Source organism: Takifugu flavidus, chromosome 13 (assembly GCF_003711565.1).
Source record: "Takifugu flavidus isolate HTHZ2018 chromosome 13, ASM371156v2, whole genome shotgun sequence".
Classification (NCBI taxonomy): domain Eukaryota; kingdom Metazoa; phylum Chordata; class Actinopteri; order Tetraodontiformes; family Tetraodontidae; genus Takifugu; species Takifugu flavidus.
In genome coordinates, this window is record NC_079532.1 from 2603813 (window position 1) to 2627922 (window position 24110).

At 46.2% G+C, this 24110-nt stretch overlaps 1 protein-coding gene across 1 annotated transcript; it reads right to left on the bottom strand.

Annotated features, from left to right (window-relative positions):
* Positions 1–3631: 3631 nt before the first annotated feature.
* Positions 3632–18883, bottom strand: pamr1b (peptidase domain containing associated with muscle regeneration 1b). Its single transcript, XM_057052525.1, has 14 exons — positions 18639–18883; positions 14064–14240; positions 13524–13649; positions 12918–13032; positions 10435–10652; positions 9814–9921; positions 7922–8092; positions 7660–7851; positions 6647–7492; positions 6392–6568; positions 6166–6232; positions 5855–6084; positions 4696–5054; positions 3632–4624 (listed from the first exon to the last, which is right to left on the bottom strand). The coding sequence occupies exons 1-14, from the start codon at positions 18796–18798 to the stop codon at positions 4055–4057; spliced, it is 3516 nt and encodes a 1171-aa protein (XP_056908505.1). The 5' UTR covers positions 18799–18883; the 3' UTR covers positions 3632–4054.
* Positions 18884–24110: the final 5227 nt, after the last annotated feature.

Below are 24110 nucleotides of genomic sequence, written 5' to 3' on the forward strand. Positions count from 1 at the left end.
TCCCCCACCAACCCCGCCCGTTTCCCCCCGTCTTTGTCTTGTGCATGGGAATGCCAACTCCTCGTTGGTCGACGGTGGGCTATAGCTCCTAGCGCACTCACAATTCACCCTGCACGTCTCCTCTCGCCCACCCGGATCTGAGCTGCTGAGAATCTTCATCCTGTAAAGACGAATCTTCAACATTTGGCGCAAAGAAGCCTCAACCTTTGTAATTCCATCATTACCGACCCTCCTTGCTGATCAGTTTCTGTGCTTCATATGTTTTTTATTAAGCTCCAGAGAACTAAGAAAAGGGGCCAAGTAAAACACATGATTTGTATTTAATACATTTTATTTAATGTGGTGGAAATGCTGCATGCCACAATATGCAGCTGATGGTCAGAATCATGGAGGGAAATGTTTGACACACTGCCGCCATAGTTTAATCCACTAAAAGTTGCCTATAAAGTTAATTCTAATACTATTACGTGTGTATTTAAAGGGTTGTTTTCACTAAAATCACTGCAGGGGTTCTCTGCAGTGAGTTTAGTGAAGCTGTGAAAATCTTTACTGACCATGCAGGACACTAGAAAAACAGGTCTATCAGCAAAGCACACAAATAAATTAGAAAAAAAACAAACTCTGCAGTATAGCCTGTCAAAAATTCTACAAATTGTCAAACAGGTTTGCACAATCGCATTTTACCTGGTGGGAACAACACAAAACCCATTTCCTTTGATGTGGGGCGACAGAGCAAGATAACAAGCCACCAGGACAGCATGCCAGAGAGGTCCACACTATGTTGATAACATTTATTCATGCAAAAGCTACAAAACCAGCTGATTAATTATTCGGATTATCCTTCAGAGGGGGATCGAACCCCAGGATAGACTCAGTAAAGTGTACCTTACATCAGTTAACCGACGAGAAAAGGTGTGCCATTGTGGGTTCAAAGGTGGTTGAAAAGTCGCTGAAATATGGTAGCTGTGAGTCACTCAAGGCAAAACTGGAGAGCAACAAAAAGAATAATGCGGAAGTTCAGATGATCAGAAATGTGGCGAATGGAGAAAATACCAACAACTGAGCCTGAAATTTAAAAAAAAATGAGTAAAAAAAAAATGTTCAAAAGAGGCAATCATTAGATTCCAAAGATAATAAAAAGCAAACTACCTCTGAAGATTCAGGATATGACAGGAGGATCTCAGATACCACCATAAATTGTTGCATAATACGCACCACCGCTGTGCCACTCCCAAAGAAAAGTGTCAATGTGAAACTGATTATTTTAAAATCCCGCAGGCAATGACAGTGCAGGGTTCATTCCAATCTAAAATCTAACAGGGCTTTGAAAATAAATAAGGGCAGGAAAATCAAAGATGTGCACATATAAGCTAAATGTCCCACCGTCGCCGGGGTGAGTCCTGCAGAAAACATGAAGCAGGCCGGAGAATGCAAAGGCTTTTAGCTTGTCTGGTCCGACCTGTTTGTCTTGCAATGCAACATCGGAGTGTGTGTAAAGACCTGGATGTTGCAGCGGGCTAGAGGCACGTGTGCTTTCACATAATTCCCTGATTCCTTGTCTCCTAAACATTGGTGATATCATCTCTTCCTTTAGCACCACTGGTATGGCCGCTTGCAGTCGTGATAGGTTTCAACGCCACTCCCGGCACTGTTTAGGTTCACGTCAGCTCTGCATCAATTCAGCCCATGGGCTTTGTGTTGAGACAGATGATTGGTTTCCAGTCTGTTATCATGAGCAACGCGCGACCATCATGGTTGGAGTAATGTTCTGCACAGTTTAGGTTTATCCTGGGAATCGTGGCCTTTGTGGGAATTATAGATGGATACAGAGCTATTTCTAAGGCCAGATGACACAGTTCTATGCTGAAAGCATCCATTGTGTCTTTTTGTATACCCAGCATGTTTAGACAATTATCTTGAGTAAGTTATCTTGCATAGGTTAGCTGTTGAAACATGTCTGGTATGCAAAAACAAACTGCCTCTGTGTCTGGAACAATTAAGGTAAAAAGTAAACTTATGGCACGGTTCCGCTTGAACAGCACAAATGGTCGTTTTTCTAGTAGAATCTGTAATTTCTCTTTAATTTTAATTTAATTTTAATTTCCATTTAACAGACCTAAACTATCACTGCACTGAGAATGAATGAAAATGCAGGAAGTTGTGCCAGTGTCGGAGCAGGATCGTGTCCCCGCAGCTGCTTTTGGATCCAGAATGACTCAGAAAGGGTTCTGTTCTCCACACTGGGAATGGGGAAAGAGCGGCGTAAAGGGGGGAACTGGAGCCCAACCTAAAGATTTTTGCGTAAGTCTCATGTGGAGTGTTTCGGCCCTCTGCATCGGCGTCAGCGGCACGGTTCTCATGACAGTGTCTGATCGTCGGCATTATTCCGATCCTCTCGCTCGTGGGTTCGTCTCAGTTCCCAGGACGGTCGGACCAGTTAAGCGTTGCCACCGTCTCAATGGGAGATGCCCTACGAGCGAACCGGGGGCCTGTGAACAGACCGTCTCCCAGCCTGAGTGGACACGACTTTCCTCTGGGAATCTCAGGGCTGCACAAGGTGGCTGTGATGAAAGTGTCGTGCACGTGATTTTGGGCATTGTAGACCCTAAAGCTGACCGGAATTACAATCTGCGGTGAATGAGGCTTTAAACAGAACAAGCCAAATACCCAGAATGCACTTTATCCTACATACCACTGACAATTATTTCAGTATCACAAATGTTTTTACTCCATATTAGGCTTGTTTTAATTAAACTGGATTTGTTCATCCTTCACAGAATATTTTTAACGATAACATTCCTATCAAGGCTGTGTTGTTACACATAAGTAACATATGGGCCTTAGTGTAGCATTCCTTATTTAAAAATAAGCAAATATGACAGTTTTACTGCTTCATAGAAATTTGCATTCTATTATGTTTTATTTATATATATAGATATATATCTATATATATCTATATATATCTAGATATAGATCTATAGATATAGATCTATATCTAGATATATATAGATATATATCTAGATATATAGATATCTATATATCTATATATAAATATAGATATATAGATATATATCTAGATATATATCTATATATCCACATATATATCAAAGACATGGTCAGGACTGATTAAATGTAATAACGGATGTGTTATTAAAACTCTGAAACTGATAAATGTGATTTAAGAGACCTTTGGTAATGAAAAACAAGATTTTTAAAGTGATCTTTTATATCCAGGAGACACCACCATCCTGGTGGCTTTACTTCCTGTCCTTCTCATGCACGCACAGCTTTCCAACAGCTTTCCCATCTATCGAAAAAGAGCAAATGGGGAATAATGATCGGCCCCTGTAGGAAGTGGGGCTGCTGTTCTCCTGCCTGTATGTATGAGTCTAAGGAGAGGACGGTCAGAAAGGAAGCGATTGATTTAATCGGACCAGAGGAGACCAATTGATCTGTGAACAACACAGTGCGTTTATGGAGGTGAGCATGTTGCCACTCTGACCTGGATTTATTTGCGTCAGGGCACAACAGCCATCATATCCTTCATGCGGCAAATTAAGAGATTTCCTTTCACGTTGTTAGAAATTTCAATATATCGACAGTAGCTCTGTGATGAATAATACACAAGGGCAAGCATTAGCATGTTTTCTTTAATCAACAAGGCACAATGACTCATAATTTCCTGCATTAATAAATTATGTACAACTCTTTCCTCAAATAATTTGATAGAATCATTCATATTACAATATATATATATATATATATATACATTCTAATGGGTACAATACAAACCATCATCAGCCAGAGGCTTGAAATGGCTTCTTGGTCGTTTTCAAGTCTTAAACCTGACAATTACGGACCTGAGCGCTGGTGGAAGCAAAAAAAAAGTAGAGTTTTGCACGTCTGATGTGTTAGCGCCCTCTTCGGTTAGAGCACCATCTTTCCCAGTGTTTCCAGTGCCACTGCCATGAGGAGAAGCATGCCCTTGTGCACACCATCAAGACGAAGGATGAAGCGGTTAGCGTGTAAAAAGCGCTGAAAGGTCGGGGATGTTTTATTTCATAATGCTTTCTACCCAGTCCTTGAAGTTGGCTACGTGTGTGTAGACGGTGTAAAGGTCGGGATCACACTCGCCTTGATCGTAGCCAAAGCTCACTAGGCCCAGGAGCCTCCACCGACCTTTGTCCTCGCCCTTTACCTGTGAGGGTCCGTGGTAGCTGCTGGTGCTGCTGTCAGCGAGGGGAGGGAGGACGAGGATCCCCCCGGTGTCAGAGGGACAGATGTTTGACCCATAGTCAGGCTTTTGGCTGCCGCACAGCATATTGTCTGTAACGCTGACCGCTACGCCGTTGCGAGCGTACTGCTGCTCGCAGGGGACAACGTGGGCGAGGTGAACCAGCCCGACCCTCGCTTTCTCCTCGGGACCTAAACTGGAGTCAGGTAAAGGAGACCAGCCCATCACAAGCCCTTGTCCCGAGGATGTCTCCGGATCCTCCTGACTGTCTGAGAGACAGAGGGGCACGACCTTCTCCCCGACCTTCGCCTTATCGAGCAGCGTGATCACGGCCACATCAGAGTCGAGGATATGGGGGTCGTAGTTTTCATGAACAGCAATAGAATCCACCTAAAAGGAGCCAGAGAGGAGCTTAGCATGGAAGTGATTTAAAGGGAACGATGAGAGTGCTCGGAGCTCACCCTCAGGTGTTGAGGACCTTTATCTTCCCTCTGATCGTCACGAAAGTGCTTCCCCACCACCACCTTCAGCTTGGCTGCATCTAAAGGATACACCTTTCCCAGCGATGTCACGCAGTGGGCCGCCACAACCACGCTTCTCCGGTTCACGAGCGCCCCGCTGCAGACCAGTTGCCAATCAGACGCCTGGTCCGGCGTGCCAGCTCCTGCTCCACCATCCCTCTTCACTGATCCAGTCTGGTCGTCTCCATCCGTCACCTTCATCGGCGCTCTGTTGTTAGAGCGACGGTAAATGGCGGCCAGCCAAGGCCAGTGAGAATCTGCCGGCCTCTCGGGGTCAAAGGTCGGGTACTTCCCACAGACTAGCAGAGAAAAGGTGAGGGGATGAAAGGATGTAGAGGGCAGAGCAAAACAGGAGAAGATAAAAGGATGGTGGGACAAAACAATTTAACAGTAACAGTTTGTGGTGTCCTTCATGCTGGTTTTAACATGTCGGCAGTCTAATTGTTAAATCCTAACAAAAGTTGCATAATTTCCACGACTTCTAAGGAAAAGGCGTCTGTGCTGATGATTATACTCTAATCACTGCCCTTTTTTGGCTAGCAAACATGTCAAAGTTACGGAATTAATTCTGTTGAAATTTGTCAGACGCGACAGTAATGAAGTTTCACATAAGAGAGGAAGTTGGTTACTTCTGTTTTCTCTCCCAGGTCATCAACTTTCACCCCCCGTGAGGATATTCTGCAGTGACAACATACATGCTGATTGGGTGTGGCTTAAATGCAAGTGCAGGAAAACAGATTCTTCTGCTTTTAGAGTCAGTAAATCTTTCAACATGTATTATCAACTAGCAACATCTATTACAGGCTCTGCAGATAATTTTCTGCTAATGGATTTTAATTTAATGCTGTTGGTAATAAATGCTGCTTGGTTTAAGCAAGAATGCTGTTTTGAAAGATATGTAAAACATCACTTGAATGTCTTGACTAAAAAATGTCAGCAATTAGCTGCTTGTGTATGAAAAATCATTTAGATGAGACTTTTATATCTTGTGGGAATGATTAAAAGCTCTGGGACAGCAACGGGTGGGATTAATGTCGCTTGACTGGTTTAACTTCTGCGGGAAATCTCCAAGAATTGAGCGGTCCTCTGCTGCCCTCACCTGGCGAACAGGACACATGACGCCCGCTCCATTTGCCAGTCTTCAAGCAGGTCCGACGTGAGCTGCCAAAGTGCTGGTAATACTGAGAGGCGCATTCATACTCGATGTGAGTGTAAAGCTGGTGGAAACCCTGAGGCAGCGGAGAAAGAATCGGAGGTCCTTTAGTGGGGCTGTCAGACTGCAGGTTTCGACTGTGCCCAGAGGAGAACAGCCTATGCACAGGTGTCTTTCTACAAGAGAAGAAACACAGCTGTGTTAAATAATTATTTGTATTTAAAATGACACATTCCCTCAAGAAACGAAATATATACCTGGATGGTGCCAGTGGTGGTAGAACCCTTTGCCTCACAAGTTCTGACACTTTAGGCTCCCGACAGGCTGCAAACACACAGGATCACATGTCATGTTACTAACTGGCTCTTTTGAATCTCTTATTTATATTATAATGCAAAATTAATGGCCAGATAACGTGATAAGAAGCCATTAAAAGCCCAGTAATATGTGGTGTTGTGCATTACTAATAAACGACGGCGGTACCTCGGACACAGAGGGGCTGTCTGCCGCTCCAGGTGCCGTTTGACTGGCAGCTGCGACGGGCATCGCCGCTGAGAGCGTATGAGTGGTTACAGAAGAACTCCACCGTCTCCGGCTCCACCCCGGGCATCACCCGGTGGTAACCGTGGTAGAGGCGGGGCAGTGGAGGGCAGCCTGTCTCTGTGGGGGAGAAAAAGACAGAGGCTGAAGTTGGGTGGAGTCAACAGTCATTTGGAATTTCCCCCTCAAGTCTCTGACCTCTGAAGCTCAGGTTGGCTTCCTCCTCTCTTTCTGTGCCCTTCCTCTCCTTCTCCAGCTCCCCCCTTCTCTCCTCAGCTGGGTCCTTCTCTGTCTTGCCCTCTTTCTTTGGTGGCGTGCTCCCGCCCTCCTCGCCCCCCGCTCTGTACATCGTGTACTGCGTGACGTTGACCCGAGCTCTCCTCCCATTCGGAGAGCCGATGCTGTTGTTCGATTTCTGTCGCTCCTTCGCCTCAAACCTAACGGTGCTGTTCTCTGTTACTTCCATGTTAAACACCTCCACTGTGTTTTCCACCTCGCCCCCGGCCGCCCTCAACTTGGTGTCGTTGGGGCCGACTTTATCTGGATCTCTCTTTCCATTCACTTGCAGCTCTTTCCTCTCCTTCTCCTGCTGCCCTTTGTCTTTTGTCATGGATTTTCCCGTTGTATCTGTCTTATCTGACCCAAAGCTTGTGTCTCTGCTGCCCTGTGTGTTCTCAGGTGTCTTTCCCAGCTCGGGTTCTTGACGTTCCACTGTATTGAGGCTGTTATCTGGCTCTTTACTGCCCACTCTGTCTTCGCTGCCTAAAGTCCCTTTCTCTGTCCCACGATTTCTCTCTTCTTGCTCTCCTTCATGCCTGCCCTCAGACTCAGTTTTCTCTGGAAGAGTCCCAGTATATTTATCTTCTCCGCTGGCTGCTGTTGAGTTTTTGTGCCCTGAGATTGTATCTCCCCCTCCAGGACGTTCTCCCTCCCCAGCTTGACCTTCCTCTGTGGTTTGGCCGGTGTCCTGGTTGCTGAATGTGTCTGGTTTTGTCTCCGTTACATTCCCTTTGTCTTTTTCCGCTTCGGTGAGTGTGTTATTCACTGTGGATGACAAAGAATCATCATTACCGCGCTGTCGATCAACCGCTCGCCAAAGTGTCAAGGTCGTCCTGATGAGTTGATACAGGCACCTTTAAAGCCAAGTGAGCAGATCATCCCATGCTGTATTTGCACTGACTCATTCAAATATTGCCCAAATCATGTCCGACCTTTGGTGCAAACAGGAGGATTCCCGCTCCAGGTGTTGTTGGGAAGGCAGGTTCTCAGGGAGCTGCCGCTCAGTTCATAGGGCTGGTAGCAGAGGTACTGCAGGGCGATCAGGACGTCGTTGGGCCCATACACCAGGAAGTGGTCCCCCTGGGCCGGCTTCGGGGGTAAAACACATGCTCTTTCAACCGGTGCTGGAAAGGGAAGAGAACACTGGGTTTGGAGGTGTCAAATCAAACAGGCATTCAACAGCCGGAATCTCACCACAGTCTGGGGCCGGAGCGCTCCAGGTGCCGTCGCTCAGGCAGACGGCGGAGCGGAAGCCCCGCAACTGGAAGCCAGGATTACAACGAAACGTGACGCGCGCCCCGGAGTGATGGAACACGCCCTCTGTGGATCCGTGCACAGGCACTGGAGGCCTGAGGCATCCCACCACTGAGCAGAGACGCAGAAAACAGAAGGCGTTTCTGTTTGGCGAACCAATGTTAACGCGCTTTAAATGCAGCTCAGTCGTTGCAGGTTTGGCAGGAAGTCCGCGAACGCGGCTCACGGCCTTTGGGATCGGAGACGTCGCATGGATGCTGATTAATGAAAGCACAAGGAATTATGGGAGGATCACAGCCGGGCTTTGACACATGGCTACTAAACGGGAAATAAATGAAATGCAATGAAATCGTTGCGGTGAAACTTTCCACCGGAATAAAAGTGGGTTTTATGAAGACTCGGTAATGAAGAGAGGAGGTGAAATTCCGAGGCTCTCGCTGAAAAGCTACTGGATTATAAAAGTGTATAAAAGCTGCGAGTGTGCAGAAGAAAGCCTCACGTCCATCCTGCAGCTTCTGTGCTGCTCACAGCCGGTGGATCCCTCCTGTAAGCTAAATGGGTTTTAGCCTCACAGCAACTCTAGGGCCTCAAAAACACTGTTGCGTGGCTAAAGGTGGAAAACAAACAGCTGTTTTTCCAGACATGTTGAAGCAGGAAGCTGGTCTTTGTTGCATTTCAATCGAATCACCTTCACACATGGGAACAGTGTGTGTAGACGCAGGGAGAGACTGGAAACACAGATCAGGCCCAGAGGATTCTTTTGATGTGGTAATATTGGGAGTAGCTATCAGGCTGACTTCTCACTTTTGCAGGTGGATTTCAGGTTGTGAGTCTTACCAACGGAATGTTTTTTGTTTTAAATTGTAATTTGCCTTCTGCTCGTGTTTTCGCTGCGTCATTGTGTATTTGCTGTTGCCAGGACTCTCGTGGGGAAAAAAACGTTTCTAATCCCGACAGGGTTCTTCTGGTTAAATAAGGGGTTTGCAGTAATTACAGCAAACGTCAGTGCGGCTGACACACGGTTCAGTCACAAGTGGAGATTGTTTTGAACGTTACTCCAACTTTTGTCTCCACCAAATTGAAGCGAGTGGAGCGGAATTCAGAGACACACTTGTGTTTTCTGTGTGTGTGTGTGTGTGTGTGTGTGTGTGTGTGTGTGTGCGCACCCTCCTGTGGAAACACTGACCTGTGATATAGCCAGAGAATTGTTCCACTTTCGGGTTTTATTGAAGGGAGCTTGGCTCTTAAAGTCACACCTCAACAAAAATAAAAAAATAAAGTGATTTGGCTTCAGGAAGTCTGAGTCTTGAGGGAAATGTATCAGATATATGATGACAGAAACACAAGACCCTACGTGCCGACCACAGAGATCTGCAAATGTGCGGCTGCAAAACAACAGATTCCAGGTGATGCGGAGGGGGAGGAGGGGGGGGGGGAGGGGTGGGGGGCTTTAAATCGCACAGCAGCATTGCGTGCCATTTCTATCGCCATGCTTCATTTTCATTGCGTGTCCAAGTCTTCTGGATGAGCACACGTGTCTGTCGTTAGCCGGTCTAGACAAACCGACTCACCGAAAAACAAGTTGCGTGGAAGCTGAAAGGCAGCTGGCCTCAGCCTCTTCCAAACCACACTCATCACCCCCATGACTCTAAAGCCAGGTCCTTTTGTGCTACATCAACCGCACAGTAATCCTGCAAGGGAGGGGCTCGTTGCGACTAGATGTTGTTGGTTTCTGAACAAAATGACTCACCCAGAGAGCAACTGGTGTGCAGCTGCCCAAAAAAGACTTTTCATAATCAGCATTTACCCGTTGCTGCTGTCATCAAACTCACCGTGCTCACAGTTTCTGCCCGTGTAGCCCCCCAGACAGGCACAGCGGTAACTGTGAGAGCTGTCCAGGATGCAGGTCCCATCGTGCTGGCAAGGAGACGAGCTGCAAGCTGTAGACATGGAAGAATTCGACATCAGGGTCCGCACAGATGCCAAATGCATGATTTGAGCAGAATAAAGAGAATAAACTCGCAGAATGAGCTCTGGCTCGCCACTCTTGGCTACATCAAAAGCTCCACATTCAAAGCTGAAATGTCCGCTTTCCATATCTGAATGTGGCATTTGTGCATTAAAAAAATGAATAGATCTGGCTGAGCCGTTAAATAGATCTAGCGGAGCCGCTGATAGCTGGGTGTGTGTGCACGCATGCAGGAATAAGCGTTTTTCCGTACTTTCCTCATCGGGCCATTAGCAGAAATGTGAAGGTGCTGTTCATGCACCATTAAGAGTTTTGCTTTACACTCTGGATCTTTTGGTCTTAACCTGAGTTTCTTTGTCTACTGAGGATTTATCAGGGCCTATCAAGGTCACACTTGTGTCAGCGTTCTGGGGCCGAAGCCATAATTCTAATATGTGTTCTGGCATGTTCATGTTAATGCTAAAGTCACTCGTGTTGGACGTGCCTGAGATCTCCTGGAAGGTGGCAAAGAATCCGTCAAAGTTCTTGTACCCATCAGACACGAACAGGACATGCAGGCTGGAGCCGGAGCTGTGAACCGGAGGAGGTCGGATGTTCCCGCAGAAACGGCCGATCACTCGAGAGTTGACGCTGTCGCCGTCTCGGACCTCCACGTAGTCGTAATGACACGAGTGGTGGGATTCCAAGCTGAGCATCATGAACCTGTTATCAACAAAATCAAGTGAACAGCAATAAATGGCAAAGGAATGAAAGGGAACCAGCGCTCTCTTTGATTTATTGATTGATTTATTCAAAATTTATTCAAAAACATTGTGTTTGGCAGCTCTAAGTGGAATTGACCTGCTGACCTCATTGCCCTAGATTACTTGTGAAGGTAGAGGAGTTCAGTCCAAGACCGTGAAACGGTCCATGTAATTAATAAAGTCTTGCTCCAGGTCTTTGGGAGCCAGATGTGCCTTAACTTTTGCCAGTACAGCCACAGCTGCTTCATGAAAAAAGCTCCCCCGTGCCACAGAGTCATCAGCGGTGAACATCTGAGCCATGCAGAGTTTATAATCATTAGTAAATGAGCGTCGCTCACAGCTGCAATTCAAATTTAATCCATAAATAATCATTCAAACAATGTAGTTGACAGAGAGAATGCTGCTTCTGTGGAAATGATTTGAGTTGATTCAACCTCGACTGTTTCAAATCAACAAAGCCAGAGCCAGAGAGCCAGAGCCAACAATGTGGCCCTCTTGTCCTCCCCTGTTCTCAGGCTGTCGTCCTCCTCCCGTCTCCCGTCTCCCACATCCACACACCTGCAGCTCATTCAGGGCCATCTTCTCCACCTCCCATCAGCTTTAAAAGGCCGGTTCCTCCACCCTCTCCTCGCCACGTTGCCGTAAACCTACATGTGCCAACGTTCGGATCCTTGACTCTCTTGGTTTTCAGACCTTTTGTCTCTCTTCTTGTGTGTCCTCTCCGCCCACTCCACCAACTCAGACCCAGAACTGTGTGCAACACATAAAATCTTTAACTCGTGTTTGTGTTTACTGCATCATAGCTGTGTTAGAATCACTACCATTACAGGTTCTAATGAAAAATGGAAGTCCCCCTACCAAAAAATCTCATGATTTAAGTATAAAGTTGTGGCTGATCTTGGTTATTATTAAGCCTCATTGGCTCAATTCAATGTCAATTTGTCTGTAACTTTGAGCATGGATTAGGGTGCTCCATGGGCAGTTCCTCCGTTGGAGGCTTCAGCAGCACATTTAGAAAAAGATGCAGGATCGGAGGTCATGGCGGCTCTGACATGAGATTTAGTGGCCTAATGTCAGAAGGAGAGTCAGAGAGATGAGAGGGAATGTAACAGAGCTCCTGACACGTACAGACATGCACAGTACAGTAACATTACTGAGGAGAACTTTTGTCTGTACACCCAATAATAACACAGTGTTTTAGCTCAGACCATCAGCTCATATAGTTGCTGACCTAACTAAGCACAACTGCTGAGTTTAAACTCGGATTATGATTAATATTTCCCAGTGGAGCTATATAACACTCACTCTGGGCCCGGTGTGTTTATGGAACCGCCGCAATGATAAACAGCATTCCCCATTCTCAGCCTAATTGGCCGCAGCGGCTTGATAAATGACAGATATCCAACTGCTCCCAAACTGGCTTGATATGGTTTAATGAGCAGCTTTAGGGCATTTGGAGCAGTCTCGTTGGGACAGTGAAAGGACGCCCTGCTGCTTTAGCAGAGGCACAAAAGACCCTCTGATCCTCGTCTGTGGCATTTTTATCAGATTTAATCGCAATGGTTTTACATCAATATGGACACGAAGTTCTGCGGAGACACATGCACGCTTTCAAATCCTCTCATCGCTCCCTTTGTGACTCACCTGTGGGTTACAGTAGCTTAAAGTAACGTGAAATAGAGGAATAATAAATAGTACGTAAATCTCCCATCACTCACAGCCAGAAACTGTCATTTTCCATTTGTCCATGTGTAATCTGGAGTGTAGCAGCTCATATCACCACAAGATTTCTTCAATTTTATGCCGCAAAGGACAAACGGTGCCAATAGAAAGTGTTTGTCAGCTGTCAGTGTTTAAAGACAAACCAGACATGCTGCACGTAATAGTAATAGCTGCTTTATAAAGAGGGTGTGCTTCCAGACTTGGCTGAAGAGCTGCCACCCATCCGTGACAGAGAGCACATCTTGCAGGACTGTGGTCTCCGTGGAAACGGAATGGAAACTGCAGCAGGTCAGCTAATAACTATTTCAGATGTATGAGGAAGAACCCAAAAATAGATTCCTCAAATGATGTCATCATTTTCTCTCCAGCACATCGGATTCAGAGTATCTCAGGCACCTGTTGCCTCCGTTTAGACCTATTTTTTCTGTCACATGAATGATAAATAAAGTGTAAAGCTGAGTGTGTCCGCTGGTCTGCGGCTGGGTCACACCCACGGTCTTACCTGAGCTCCACTGCGAAGGGACGGTCCACCTGTATGGTCCACTCACATCGAGCGTTGTTGGGGTAACTCTCCAGCACCAAGTGGCCCTGCTTTTTGTGGATCACTCCGCCACACTCTGGAACACACACACACATTAGGTTTTAGCAGAATCGCGACCTTTGACACATTACTTACCACACTTTACCAAGCTAAGCAACCAGGACTCAGCTAAATTCATACAAAGCATCATTATTTAATTTCTGACTACAAATAAAATGAATTCCAATAACTTCTCAAGCAGATACAGAGAAGGATGTGTCTTCAACAGCGATTCCCCACTGCTGCTTCTAATTAAATGTATAGTTGTTGCCCCCCGGCATATGATTTATGGTACCCAAATGATATCTATTAAATGTATAAAATTTAATGAGATGAGCCGTGCTGGCTTTCTGTTGACGTTGAGCTTTTTATGGAAGCTCTCCTGAGCTTATGGCTTACGTCCAAGTTCTTCCAGGCATCCGTATAAACACACATGAAATGGTTTCTTTATCGCAAAGAGCCCTAATGGACATTCGCTGAATTAAAGCAACTATTTCAAACATGCTCAGCGTGTGGGGAGAAACTCACTCATGCAGTCGCCACCGGACCAGCCAGGCCGACACTCTGAGCAGTATTTACCACTGATGAAGAAGTCGTCCCTGGGCCCCCACGTGCCGTTGTTGCATCGCTTGCAGTTCTCAAATATGCTGCAGCCTGATGGAGGAGAGCGGAAAGCAGAGCACAGTGAGGCTGGAGGCCACCATCACCTGAGGACGAACCTCCACCGCTGATGTTGTGACGTCTGAGCGCAGCTCTGCGTCCTTCACGTGGGCGTTTATGACTCCCCGCATCGCAGCTGCTTTTCCCAGTAAAAGTTTTTTTTGTGTCAAAACCTGTTTTCATGCTGTGAAGACAACATGACACACGTGTGTGCGTGTCTGTGAGCGTGACAATAAAAGCAGCTCGTTGGTGCAGAGAGCAGCATGTGATTATGTTGTCAGGTATGTTTACAGGCACACACGTGCGCACCTGTGCCAGTGTCACACACCAATCAGCGTTGGAGGGGGAGGATTCTCCTCAGGAGAGGGTTTTTGTCGAACCCACATGGAACGCTTGCAGGCGCCTCACCTGGATGGATGATGCAGGGGTCGCACTCGTTGATGGCGTTGCGGCAGCAGGGGACGGCGTAGCCCACCGGCGTCCCCTGCAGGGGACATTTACAGCGGATGACGTCGTACTCGCAGCAGCCTCTGCACATGACGTTCCACTCGGGGCCCGGGCAGTGGCCGTACAGGTACCTGTAGTCTAGACGCCACAAGCGCAACAGCGTCAGGAGACCCTCCGGCCGAGAAGAAACGTTTGTCTACTTGATCTTAATTTGAAGTGAAGAGGAAAAATGAGTCAAACTTGGGAAACTCTGACAAAGTGGGAGCAGATGTGGGTTCGGTTAGCTGGACTCTCAAGGCTTCTGGGGTTTGTCAAAGCTGCTGGTGAACGGTGAACTTCATCCAGCTCTGTTTTATTTATCATAAATCACTCATTTAGGGTCATTAATAAATTACATTTCAACTGCTAACAGCTGCTTTGAAGATGCGTTACCTGCGAATGAACTTTTGACTTAAGTCAGGAACCTTTAAGCCACGCGGCCTGTGATTATATAACGCTAAACTGAATCATGCAAATGGAAATTCTTCGGAGGCAGATGTGGACGGAGAGACAATGACTTGCGGCACTTAAGCTGATGATGTGGCAGCTAACCCAGGCTGCTGCTGCTGCTGTTCATTCCTGACTGGACTGCATCAGCTCCACCCTTCAGCTACAAGATTTCTCGGAAAAGAACGTTCAGTGCAAAGCCGGGTCAAGAGCAGCGTTTGGCCTTGGCTGCAGCCCGGAATGATTCGGCTCTCTTCGGCTCCTCAGCACTCAGCTTTGTGTATTCACCTGCTTCTCCTTCTACAGTTGATCCAGAACCAACGTCCTGGTGAGCTCGGTCTGCCTCAAAACACGCCGACAGTTTTGAAGGTCGTATTTGTGGTTTTCCCTTGTCCAAACGCGCAAACCACAAATATCAATGTAACCTCGTGATGAGTGCCTGCAGGCACGCGCGATAAAAGAACGTTTTCAGTTCAAAAGCAGCAACTACATTTCATTCAATTCCATTTATTTAATTTATCCAGGGACGTGCAAAAACAGCCAAAAGAGGAGTGGATGGAAGACAAACACACAAGCAAATGTGTGTACTTTATTTTTGTGCACGGCCCGCGCTACAGTGGAGCCGTTGGTGACTGTCTGATGGTGAATGGCTGCTGTCATTTGAGGCTGTACCGGCCTCAAATGCACGCGTGGTCACGGGCTGCCGAAGGGCGGCCAACACGGTTTCCAGGCCTGTCGGGACAACTTCCTCCCGTTCTTGCTGAGTTTTGCAAAGAAGATCTAACTGAGAGACTATGAAATCTGATTTATGGGGCAAAAACATGAAGGGGGTCAAACGACTTTTTACGAGCCGGCCTGGAAATGTAATTACGCAGGTCACGGCTGTTCGTCCTCTCCGTGGTCAGATAAATGACATCCTGTGGCTGCATCCATCCTCCAGAGCGCGGATGGGAAGATTAGGGCTTCATTTATTTACCCGAGCGCGGAAGCTTACCGATCTCACCTGAGGACAATCAGTGGAAGAGCAGGTTGGACAGGATTAGCGTCCAGATTTACACAGTCTGCGTCCTTGAGGTAAATAAACACAACCAGTGGTGTTTACAGCAGACCGTGTTGACCTCCAGTCTTATCAGGGAAACGGGACCGTGTTCCCTTAACTGTTCTCCGTTAATAACTGCTGATTTACAGCTAGTGAACATTGTTGTTTACACACTTTGGTTTTACTGATCTGGGCGATAAAGTTGGCTGTCTTGTAAAAATACATCCGGGTCAACACCTGCAGGTAGCTCACAGAGCGGACACTAGCAGTTTCATATGCGTTTTTATAGACTTTTAAACAGGTGTAGACACTCACGTGCAGGCGAATGACTGTTTTAGTAGGATTTGCAGGATTCCACGTGCACATTGGAGGATTAAAGGCAAAATCTATACAGTGATTATTAGAGGCATTAAAAATCAGCTTAGACATGTGAGATAAGGATAACACAGTTTGACATCACCAGTGTGGCTCTGGTTATTCTTATGTGGCAGATTTGTTTCATTCCATTCCAGGATCCTCATGAACTGAAATGAAGGAATAGTGCTGTGTGCATCACAACAGACACCTCTTCAGCTGCTGGAGACCTTGGCTTGTATGTTTTTCCACCAGTCAGGAGCTCCGCAGTCCCAGTATGGCTCGGTTGGAGCTCTTTGATCGCGTTACTAAGGTGGTTCCATCATGACTCACTGTTTTGCTGTAATCTGAAGGGGAAGAAACCTCTGGGAAGACCATCAAAGGAATGTAAATACGCAACCTTGACAACATTTTTGAGGTTGTTTTGCTTAAATGAGCAACCATTGAATCCCTGACAGCCCAAACATCGACGGTTGCCCGGGTGCTGACCTCAGATGTGACTCATAGAGCTTCATCAGCTGACAGGCTGTTTCACTTGGCTCCGTTAAACAGAAGGTGAACGTCTGCCCTTTCTCTCTTCGTTTCTCTATCAGCATCCTGTTTGACCTCAACTGAGGGGGGTCTACAGGGTCCCAGATGATGGGGCCTTCAGCGATTTACAGCAGCCACACTTTTCTTTCTGTGCTCACGATTTGGAGGTAACATCATTATAATTAAAGGACTGTAAACTGTGATTTTGAGTTTCACCCACATGATTGAGGTGTTGATGGGGGGGGGGGCGCCTACTCTGACACTTGTGTCCTGGAGTTAGGAGAACAGAGAAGTGGTTATATTTAGGATGTGTATGGTGTGGTGGACTTCCACTGTCTTTGATTGTGAAAATCTGTAGGACAGAGGTGGGGTTGAGACTGGACACGCTGCAGTCAGTTTATTAGCAATAACTAATACTCATTAGCACCTCTGCTAGTTTAGCTTAAATGTTAACCAGAAACTAATTGAACCATGGATACCGGAGTTTATGAGCCAAACTGAATCATTTCACTGTCTGTATCACAGCACATAGGATTTACTCCCAACTGTTATTGTCCAGTTTACTTAAACTATAGCAAACTTTATTCAAAAATGGATTTCCTGTACAGTTTTTAGTACAGTTTGCTCACTGCTTGGCACCAGTTTCCTGCTGTCTTACTGACATGAAAACCTAAGCCAGAGCAAGTCTTCCTTAGAGACAATGACAGGCTGAAATAAAAATACACTTTATCCCCTGCTGAATAAATACTTTCCTCCTGACAAAATCCTGCTTGTTTCTTGCTGATGGATTATGGAAAAAAAGAGCTGTTTTACAGCAGCTGTGAGAGTGTATGTGTGCATGTATGTGTGCATGGATCATTCCTTTAGCCCGCTGCCCACAGCAGCTGTCTGGTATTTTAAGGATTTTTTTTTCTTTTTTTTTTTTTGGTGTCACGGAACAAAAAAAAAAAACTCCCAGGAGGGCTCTGCGGGTGATGCACGTCTGAGTCCAGTTTCATCCGAAAGCTCCGTCCGTGGTCGTAGATCGATTCGAGCACACTTCCGCCTGCGAGGAAAACCGCAAACCCAGCAGGCATCCACTGGCGCTATGGCGCGCACGCACACACACGTACATATGCCGGCTTGTAGCCCGCTCAGGAATCTGAGATGTGCACATTTGTTTTCAGCATTGAACTCGTAAACTTGGAACACGCTCCGATGTGACTCCAGACATCCGTGGTGAGCTGTGTTTTTCCTTCAAACTGCACAAGAATTTAGTGTATTTCAGCGCCTTCCGTGCACTCTTGTTCTTTGTTTCTCACAGCCCTCAAGCAAGTGACCTTTTGCAGCGTCCCAGAGGACCCTCAAGTTCAGTAAACTAGAGGGAAACCACGTTAAAAAACAGAAGGGATGCTTCGGTGTGGGCACTAAAGTCTACAAAAAGCAGACTATCCAGTCTGAAATGCCTCCCATCAGCCACCGATGCATCCTCTCCAAAGCATCTATGCCTGGACTCTATAGGCGCCGTTGCTCTCAGTTGACAACATGTGGGTGAATTTGCCAGATCAGACAGTTTCTCTCTGTCCTATCCTACTCTGCACCACCACGTTAGAAAAAAGTGCAAATTCACTCCTTGGTAACTATGGCAAGGGGAAACCAGAGGGCGGCGGTTTGATTGGGAGCCTTGGAGACGGCGTGCAGTACACACATAACAACAGTGAGCACAGTTGCATCAAACATGAGTCATCTTCAAGCAGAAATCTGAGTGGTCACATGGAGCAAACAAACAAACACCCTCGCCCTATTTGGCCTCCCGCGAGGAAAACCACATCTGTTGCTCACTTGGAAACGAGGAAAAAAGGTCTTTTTTGGATCACTGATGAGGGGAGGGCAGCGTGAGGGCTCCATTACGGGTCAAAAACAAACCATGACAGGCTGCTCCTGAGGATTTCAAAACAACCTTGCGCAACTTTGTCAGTGACAGAGGCGGACTTTTACATCACTGTCTCATGCCAGGTCTTTTACAGGCTTTGTTGAAGCTTTTGTTGAGCGCTTCGAGAATAGAAAGGAAGAGGGGATGAAGTGAGCGCTGACTCGGGCTTTTCGAGAACAAAGAGATAAACACAAATCAGGGAGCTCCATCTTACCGTACGGCCAGGATGTCCCATGGGGCACAGCGACGAGGATGAGGAGGCAGATAATGAGGAGCCGGTTCTTCTTTCCTGAGGAGAAGATGTGGGCTGAGGGAATCATGTGGGTGTCCTGGAGGGTTCTCCCCAGCTGCTGTCCCCTTCCCGTAGGCAGCATGCTGCAGTCTGGAACTCTGTTTACTTTCTGATCTCAGCTGACATCACCTTCTCTCGGCCCTTCAGTCCTTCCCTCCCCCTCCCTCCATTTCTCTCTCTCTCTCTTTCTCTCTCTTCCTGTCTCACTTTCTTTCTTCCACTTCTCTTTGGCTTCAGGTTACATCCCAGCCTATGTTAAGGACTTTAGCTTGCAGCCCGCTCCCAGACGTTCCACCAACTCTGCGGCGGACATCCCTGCCGGTGAATGATTGCTGGGCCGAAGGTTCAATGTTTTAGTCATTATACTGCCAAACACACACACGCACACACATACATACATACACACACGCACACAAACACACAGCTGTTTTTGTGAGGTCTTTAATTTGAGAGTCCGTTCCCTTTCCACTAACCCAACCCAAACCTTAAGCCCACCTTCATTTCACTCCTTACCTTTAAACTCCAACACATACATTTTAATGACAAATCAGGGACCCCGGAAATGCTGAGGTTGCACAGAGTCAAATGAGGACATTGCATCGTCTTCCATTTCCTTTGACCGGCCCAGTCAGAACCATAATGCGTGTTTGCCACACTACCATCTCCCAGGAGGAGCCCTGATCCGGACCGGGTCGAGGTTTCCACCAGAAAAGGTCCCAAACTGCTTTATAGGAGAAGCAGATGCATATAGTTGGTGGGGTGGGGGGAGTGGGGGTTTAGGGGAGCTGCTGTTGTACCCGACACCTTTCCAAGGCCACGTGTAGAATGCTGGCATCATGCCTGTGGGCGATAAATACCTGCGTCATTCGTTCTTGCTGCATATCACAGCTCAGGAAACCGTCTTGACCAAAGGCAAGTCGCCTTTGGCAACTGTGGACCTCGCCTTGTCTGGTTTTTGTCACAACTGTCCCACTGGGGCATGGACGTGAAGGACAGGAACCTGGAAACAATCTTCTCACTGAGCACATTTCCTTTAAATTTCAACAATCATTGAGAATGTGAGGATGAGTTTAAAATGAGTAGTGAAATTATGAACATGTTTCTGATATGCAGTATATACAGAAAGGGAGGAAGTTTGTTGTGGGTAAAATCCTATGGGTTCTGAGGTTTATTTCCACTGTGTTCATTCAAGTAATTTGTTGTTTTATGCTCACTTGGAACAAAAGCTAACAATGAACACACATGAAACAACTGAAAACAGAATATCCTTAGATGTATATCGAAGCAGCAGGATGTACATTACACATGGAGCAGTCGAGGAGGGTTCCAGTCACCCACTAACCTTGCCCCCCCAAAAAAATAAATTAGATACATTTGCACTAGAATTTAGCATAAAGAGGCCTGAGAAATGGATCATCAAATAACAGAGGTGGAAAGGAAAATACCGCCCGTCTGGTTGCTCTGTCCGTGTGCCTTTCACCACCTTTCTGCTGTTTGTCCGGATGCTTCGCGGTTTATTATGAGAAACCTGAGGCTGCAGGATAGTGCGGACACTCGTTCAGGAGTTTCCACAGCTGCAGCCTCTCGGAAGAGGACAGGTTTTCTTGCTGTGTTACGCTGGAAGCAAATAGAGCATCAGCTGTTAGTGAGAAAACACTGAAAAGAAGAGAGATGTAAATCTGATTGAAACCCTCCATTATTTTACAGAGGTCTGGGAAAAGAGTGACTTAAAACACAATCAGCTGGGGATCATTCTCATTCATTTGAGTTGCTAATTGGTTCCATGGAAGTGAGGATTTGGCAGAATCCAACAGCAAACAGGTGGGAGCTCTGCTGGTTTTTGACTGTAAATGGCATCAACAGTGCAGGATGGAAGTGGTTACCAAATGTGGGCTTCCTTTTCATGCCGCCTGGAATCTTAAATTTAAAAAAATGATGCAGGATGTTAAGCAACATTGAATGTGGAGGGAAGGAAGAAAGAAAGGCTGAAGCTGGTGGATGGATGGTTAAATAAAGATGAGAAAAAGGATTTTTTTTCCTTCTCTGCCACAGTCATGAGCCCAAAAGTTAGTTTGCACTGAACCTTCATTTCCAAGCACACAAAGGCAGTTGTGTGTTTTCATAAGGGCCACTATAAATGACCTGTCATTATACTTAATGGATTCCTCCGTTGACTCCTCGTTGGCTACAGAGGGTTTTCCAGAGGATGTTTGTCAAAGCAAACTCAGTCCTAACATGTCTGAGTTGCTCATTTTCAATGACGTCACCTTGTATGTGAGGTACCAAAGGTCACTCGGGGTAAAACGAAAGAAAGATCCTGAACGGGGGCAGCCGTGCACGTTTTAATACGAGAGAATTCAATCAAGCACCACATTCATCCAAGTTTCCATGGTTACGGAGCGGACACAAACACAGTCGCCTTTTTTTCCCCGCCGTCTCACCGTGTGGAAACCGCGGCTGCTTTACAGGTAAGACGAACGCCCGCAGCTGCATTTTATCAGAGCCAGCGGCGACGGTTGCCAGGAGCCCAGCGCCACGGCAGGCTGCAATTCAGCAACTTAATGGGGCAGGATAACCTCAAAGTGTTCCCCCAAATAGGCTCTCATTTACAGTATGAGCTGCGCTGGAGAGAGCAGGCCACTCAGACGGGGTTTATGAACTCTTTCAAGTCGCCTTGTTTGTGCATAATTGTCTGTTTTACAGAGGAGAGGAGCCACGGCTGACACGCTTACGTCACCTTTCTATTGTTATATGTGCAGTTGAAGATGGGGGGGGAGCAAAATAGGAATGTTTAGTGTTAATATGATGTCAGATAACAGAGGGAAAAGGTAGGAAAGAGGGTATTTAAAGTGTATCTGGGTATTTTCCGGCTCTCCTCTCCTGAATGGCCCTTCTTTAACTTAACCATCTATCTCATTCTGATATTTCATCCTTGGACATGCTTGATTAAACTGAATCAGAACTTACATTTCTCCTTATTATTGCTGCCACTGACCAACCAAGCACATAAAATGCATATTATATTCTAGTACAACAGCCAAAATGCTTCATATCCCATAAGTTCGGTGTACATCACATTTTCCTGTATGAAAGCACAATCACCCCCAAAGGGCGCCCATGGTTTGAATTACTTTCCTCTCTCAGCTGGGTCCAAGGCATTTATACATTCCATTTTTTTTCCTTTGAAGCTCTATATGTGTCCTCATCAGCCTCCACCCGACAAAGCTATGCAGCGGCATGTGCCCTGGCTGGAACTAACAAACACCTCGGATTTCACATCCAATTACATCCCGATAATCCCCCGGCAAATCAGTCCATCTGCAGGAGATTGCAAAAGCAGGGAACCACATTAAAGTGGAGATGATTAAGGCGTGGAAAGGCCTTCGGAAACTGCTGCTGATACCCAAACATGCATGTATCCCAGGGTGACTGTGCCACATCGCACATACATTATCCTGCAGGCAGAAACAGCTCCAGCACCTGCAGGAAACGTTGCACGGTCGAGTCAGCTGCAGTGCGAAACTGCTGACATCCTGTAAATGGCGACTTTGAAGCAAAATGTGGGGTTTTCCATGAAGACACATGACACACTGTTCAGGACTTTGCATTTGTTTATTTATCATGCATGATAACCAACTGGAAAAGAAAGCCTGTAGAAATACTTAATGACCTAGAGCCGCGCATGTTCCTGGGATGGTTGGGGAGCTAGCTAAGAAGTAGCTCCTTTGTAAGCTGGTAGGTATTCTGGATGTTTTGCAGCTGAGGACAACAATGCTCTCCCTAAAACTGGAGGCGGACTCGTCTCCAAGGTTGTTTTCTCTGTCAGCACCTCATCAAACAGGGTCGGATGAGGACGAAGCCACAAAACCTTAAAAATCGAATAGTCTGGAAAAGGCCTGGATGGAAGAATACGGAGTTTTGGGGTTTGTTTTTTTAATGATTATGACCAAACTTACTTGGAAGAGAGAGGAGAAAAAAAACTGTCACTCTTGTAATGGAAAGATCAGAAGGGCACGGGAGGGGGAAGTACGATGTGCTGGTGGAATGAGGAGACTTTCCATCTGTTCCCAGTTCCAGCAGAGCCTCGGTGTTGTGCTGGGTAGATCCTTCTGCTGAGTGGAGAACGGCCTTTTCCTCTTTGTGTGTTTATCACGCGGTAGCCCTCGTTGCGACACTAAGTTTGTGTATTTGCCCGTCATTAATTTGTTTTGCTGCGCCATGGCAACTGAGCTTCTGTTCGAGTCCTCTTTTATGTGTCGACACATTCAGTGGAAGTCCAAGGCTGTGCCACCCCCATGGAAATGAGCTGATCGGTGAAGAAGAAGAAAAAAAAAAAGGTGGGGGTAATAAAAAAAATTGATGTAATTGAGGTCAGAGTGAGACGACAGAACTGGAACCACAGAGTTGCTTTCAAGTGGAAAACGGGTCCTCAGAGCTCATTAACAGAAAGGCGACATTTTACAGCACTTAAGCTGCAGCCTTCATCTGCTGCTTTCACAGTTTCTCCTCTCTGAGCCCACACGCTCGCTATTTCTGTCCAACCTGAGTCAGGGTTCCATCCGTCCCAGCATGTCCTCGATGACACCAACGCTACAGTTGTGGGGGGTGGTCCACACTTCGATCAGATCTTGATGTGAGGTGTGAACACTGACGCCTTGATGATGCCTGATTCGGGGTATTTATAGTCATGTTTATTTTAGATTGAGTTATGTGGGAGGGGTTGGCCGTCCACTTCCATTAAAACAACAGATTGTATTGATTTAGAGTTCTCTGTGCATGTGCACTACACACATTTCACATTACACACATACATCGGTAATCACCTTTGACCAGATCATGAGTAGTTTTGATATGATTTACACTTTATCTAAGAATAAATCACAATTAATTCATTAGAATATTTTACCAAAAATTGGTTGTTGTTTTTTTTCAAACATTATGGGCAATGGTGTGTTTGAGGACATAAACTTTCTCTCCATTCTTCACATGAATGAATTTTATTTTATATTGTTCTCTGAGCAACCTGAAATGCTCTGATGTTTGGTGGGCGATGAATTAAAACATTAGTTGTTATATATTCTGCATTTTTTTATGTATTATCAGTTCAAACCAAAATAACATCGCGGGCAAGAATAGAGGTGACGTGCACATAGTGACCTCTAGTGGTCAATATTTATAGTGCATAAACATAAAAAGAAAAAAGTTATTACTTACTGACTAATTGACTGTTCATAAAATGTCTAAATAGGATCAATATTTTTTATCTATTTTAGCTCTCAACATCCTGACTGTGAGAAAAGTAGATAAATGTTAAAAAAAGAAATGAGTCACGTCTGGGAGAGAGAAGCTTTGTGTTTTGTATCAGGGGTAAGTTTTGAAGTCAAAGACTCTTAG